The sequence below is a fragment of the Penaeus japonicus genome, unplaced genomic scaffold (assembly GCF_977035675.1).
Source record: "Penaeus japonicus unplaced genomic scaffold, GWHDUDI00000001_assembly GWHDUDI00000009, whole genome shotgun sequence".
Classification (NCBI taxonomy): domain Eukaryota; kingdom Metazoa; phylum Arthropoda; class Malacostraca; order Decapoda; family Penaeidae; genus Penaeus; species Penaeus japonicus.
The window spans coordinates 5,745,756-5,750,240 of NW_028234411.1; the positions used below are offsets into that span (position 1 = coordinate 5,745,756).

General features: G+C 33.2%; 1 protein-coding gene across 1 annotated transcript; it reads right to left on the reverse strand.

Annotated features, from left to right (window-relative positions):
* Positions 1-851: 851 nt before the first annotated feature.
* On the reverse strand, positions 852-4,473 carry LOC122248550 (uncharacterized). Its single transcript, XM_086540176.1, has 5 exons — positions 4,281-4,473; positions 3,922-4,155; positions 2,121-2,217; positions 1,482-1,789; positions 852-1,218 (listed from the first exon to the last, which is right to left on the reverse strand). Exons 1-5 carry the CDS (start codon positions 4,404-4,406, stop codon positions 982-984), a joined length of 1,002 nt encoding a protein of 333 aa, XP_086396302.1. The 5' UTR covers positions 4,407-4,473; the 3' UTR covers positions 852-981.
* Positions 4,474-4,485: the final 12 nt, after the last annotated feature.

Below are 4,485 nucleotides of genomic sequence, written 5' to 3' on the forward strand. Positions count from 1 at the left end.
GAAGGGCAACTTCAAGCCAAAGAAAAGTTTCTATAGACGTTTCAACTTCACATGCAAAGCTTTAGAAATTATATAATGATCATCTAAGGAGTATTAGTTTCATAGCCCTAATACAGGGTTACATAATCTAATGGAGAGTGTACATTTGTATTATGATAAGAAAATAAAACGAAAATTCCCTCACAAAAAGGGGGAAAAATAACATTTCCTTAGTTAAACCTATATACTTTAACGAACACTGATTACTGGATATTACTTCCATCAATTCAGATTTTCTTTTTCACTGTTAAAAGTGATCCCTAGCGCAAGTTAATAGTTAATAGATATCCGGTTATGATCAAACCAATCACTAAAACGTGAATATTGTAATCCATCCCTTTATCATGTAGTAATAATTACAGCAAGTTAGTATTAGCTTAAATATTAGAACAAAGTAATAAGCAATATATATTCATACATTTGTCTATACATTCATACATCATACACACACAAATATGTATGTACATGTAAAGTATATATATGTATATATAACTATTGCAAGTTTATATACACTTGCATATGCTATAAATGTTTCAGTAAGATATTATTCTTATGCAATAGCACACTTCAATCATGGAGAATTTCACTGTTTGAATATCGTGTGTTTTTCCGTTTTCGCTACCAACGCTTAACGAATCAGCTGTTGGAAATCTATATCATACTGAAATAGCAGGAACATAAGTATGCTCCCGAATGTTCACATTTCACATTAAAAATTCTACCATACGTAGCCTCAAAAATGGTCTACGTAAACGCAAAGTCTATAGAAGATCAAAGGATTGTTATAAACAAAGGATAATCAAAAGACAACACATTCTTCTTAAAATCTATTTTTACATCATCCAAAATATAAAAGCTAACTATCCATTGTTATTACAATAAAAATATCCTTATGAAAACCGTAAAAGTATTTTCTCCATATGAGCTACCCTTCTGCTATCTTTATTTTGTTTTCTCGGAAATCTTGGGAGCAGTGATAGTCAAGACGCCATCGGAAGACATTGCTGACGTCACGGCCTCCAAGTTCACTTTGCCTGGGAAGTTGAAACGTCGACAGAAGCTTTTCATGGACTTGAAGTCGCCATCTTCCTTTTCCACTCGACCTTCCACCACCACATGTTTATCCTCCACTCTTACTTTGACGTCTCCACTCTTGAAGTCATGAACATCCAACACAACCTGCATATAAATTGAATTTTAATTACTTAACGAATCACCAATTTTTTTTTCTGTTCAACCATATGAATATATGAATAAGTATTTTCGGGACCCTTTGGCTCCTAGACGAGATAACTAAACTTGTGACTCTAGTCATGATCAGTGAAGTCCATGGCTTGGTTCTCATACTTTGAATTGCGTTCTATTTTCCTTTCATCTACATATATGCATTTGTGAATGAATTGATTGTGTGCTCCTAATGATTGATGAAAAGGATTACTAACCTTATGGTTCTGGTCGTCTTCACTGAAAGCCATGACTTGTTTCTCCTCCTGCAGATTACGTTCTTTTACATGTCTGTAGCTACTCATGAGATCACTGACGGATTTGGCTTCTCCCCACGTATCCATGATTTGGTCGATAGCTGTTTCAAAGTGTTTCCGAATATCCTCGAAGAAGGAATCATGGAAGAAGAGTCCCTTCTCAACGATCGGAAGGAGGGAATCCTCGTTGCATTTGGTTGCTTCTCCAGGTTTCTGTTCAGTAAGTGAGGTAGAATTGTTGTTCTCCATCTTGGCCGTAGTATTTATCACTTAAGCAAGGTAGATCCCTTGAAAAGATAGCTTACAGGTTGCTTGTTCTCCCAAGGAGTACTGTTTGCGTTGTGTCTGGCAGGAGGTGGTTGCTGAGGCTTTTATGTGGCGAGAGTTGGGCGTATGCCCACCTCTGCCCTTCTACATTTGGGTACTCGGTTAGGCCTTCTTGGCAACAAATTTAAACAAATTTCTTGAAGCTTCCAGTTCTTAATTCTTGTAGTGTTAATATATTTGATGCTACAAAAAGGTTTAGAGAATGATGTCTTATATAGATGATTATGTGCATGTAACATATGCTATAGATCATTCATATGCACAAAGAAATACAATTGTGTGCGGCAGCATCTTTCTGCGAAATCTCTTGAATCTTCCAGTACTCGATAGTAACATTTATAGAAATACCAACAAAGCTTAGAAAGTAATTCTGAAGAATGAATATCATGTAAAACTACGAAACAGTTTTACCCATACATATTTACACACACATACACACACACACACGTTAATATATATATATATATATATATATATATATATATATATATATATACATATGAACACATACATATATATACATATGAATAAATACATATATATACATATATATATATATACATATACAGATACAGATATATATATAATTTATATATATATATATATATATATATATGTATATATATGGATATATATATATATATATATATTTATATATATATTAAACATATTATATAACATACATATATATATATAATACATATATATATATATATATATATATATATATATGTATATATATATATATATATACATATATATATATATATATATACAGATACAGATATATATATACATGTGTGTGTTTGTGGTGTTTCTGTATATATGTATATATAGATAAATAAATATATAAATATGTATATACATATATATGTGTGTGTGTGTCATATATTGCCCACACACATATGTGCATATATATATATGTGTGTGTATACATATATGTATATGCATATATATGTATATATATTAAGAAATATATAAAAGCATATACATATAAGTTTATGCCTTTACGCACCTTTGCTCTTAGTCAATGTCTCCATCAGCCTCATCCTAGCCTTCCAGTCTTCCAGTCTTAAACCTGAATTTGTAACTGTCTACCAATCTATTTATATAAATGTTTATGTATACATATTATGCATATGCGCCCACAGTCACTCATTAGTATGTATCTACCTATTTATCCTGTTAAGGGAGTAAAGGGGGGAGGTATGTATATATATGTAGTATACATATGCAGTGCTCTGGTAACGTTCTTGGCTGGCAACCTTCAACCCCACACTGTCAGAGGATGGTAACCCCAGCCACTCCTCGCACAAAGGGGGTAATTTAGAAGCACAATAAACAGACAGCCACAATTTAAACTGAAGTCCCAGAATATCACTATTTGCATATCTTGGATTTCTCCGTTTTCACTACCAACGCTTGGCGAATCAGCTCTTAAATATCTATTCTATTCTCAAGTAGTAAGAGCATGAGTATGTTGATGTGTATGTAATGTGTGTTCCCACATGTCTTCATTTGTAAATATATGTATGTGTATACGCATACAAAGAAAAACATGGCTTTAAACATGAATATTCTAATAACAAAATATAATGATTAGATGCACAGATGTATAATAGAAATAAAATTACCATACCGCTTATTCTCAGGAGGATAAATGCTTTATCAAAATTGGCGTTTTCTTACTTCTGTCTTCAATCGTAATGCTGTTTTTATAACCATAAAAGGCGTCAAATTGTTTGGATATATTTAAGACATAAAAAAAATCTTCGAAGGCAAATTTCTATTTTCATTTCAGATTCATAAGTCAAAACATTTAGATCACTGTTAATAATTCTACCACCATAGATAGCCTCAAAATGGCTATGGAAACATAAAGTCTATATAAGATCAAAGGATAATCGTAAACAGAGGATAATCGAAAGACATTTTATTCCAAACTCTTCTTAAAATCTATTTTTATATCAAAGTATAAAAGCTAGTCATATACTGTTATCACAATAAAATATACATATCAAAACCGTAAAAGTATTTTCGTCCTTATGAGCTACCCTTCTGCTATCTTTATTTATTTTGTTTCCCCTGAAATCTTCGGAGCAGTGATTGTCAAGACGCCATCGGAAGACATTGCTGACGTCACGGCCTCCAAGTTCACTTTGCCTGGGAAGTTGAAACGTCGACAGAAGCTTTTCATGGACTTGAAGTCGCCATCTTCCTTTTCCACTCGACCTTCCACCACCACCTGTTTATCCTCCACTCTTACTTTGACGTCTCCACTCTTGAAGTCATGAACATCCAGCACAACCTGTGTATAAAATGTTTCCAAATTATTTACTATATTTTACCCTCATTTTCCTTTCCATCTGAATCCTTACATATATGAATATCTTGTTTGTGTGATCCAAATAGCTCATACAAAAGATTACTAACCTTATGATTCTGGTCGTCTTCACTGAATGCCATGACTTGTTTCTCCTGCTGTGAATTGCGTTCTCTTATGTGTCTGTAGCTACTCATGAGATCACTGACGGATTTGGCTTCTCCCCACGTATCCATGATTTGGTCGATAGCTGTTTCAAAGTGTTTCCGAATATCCTCGAAGAAGGAATCATGGAAGAAGAGTCCCTTCTCAACG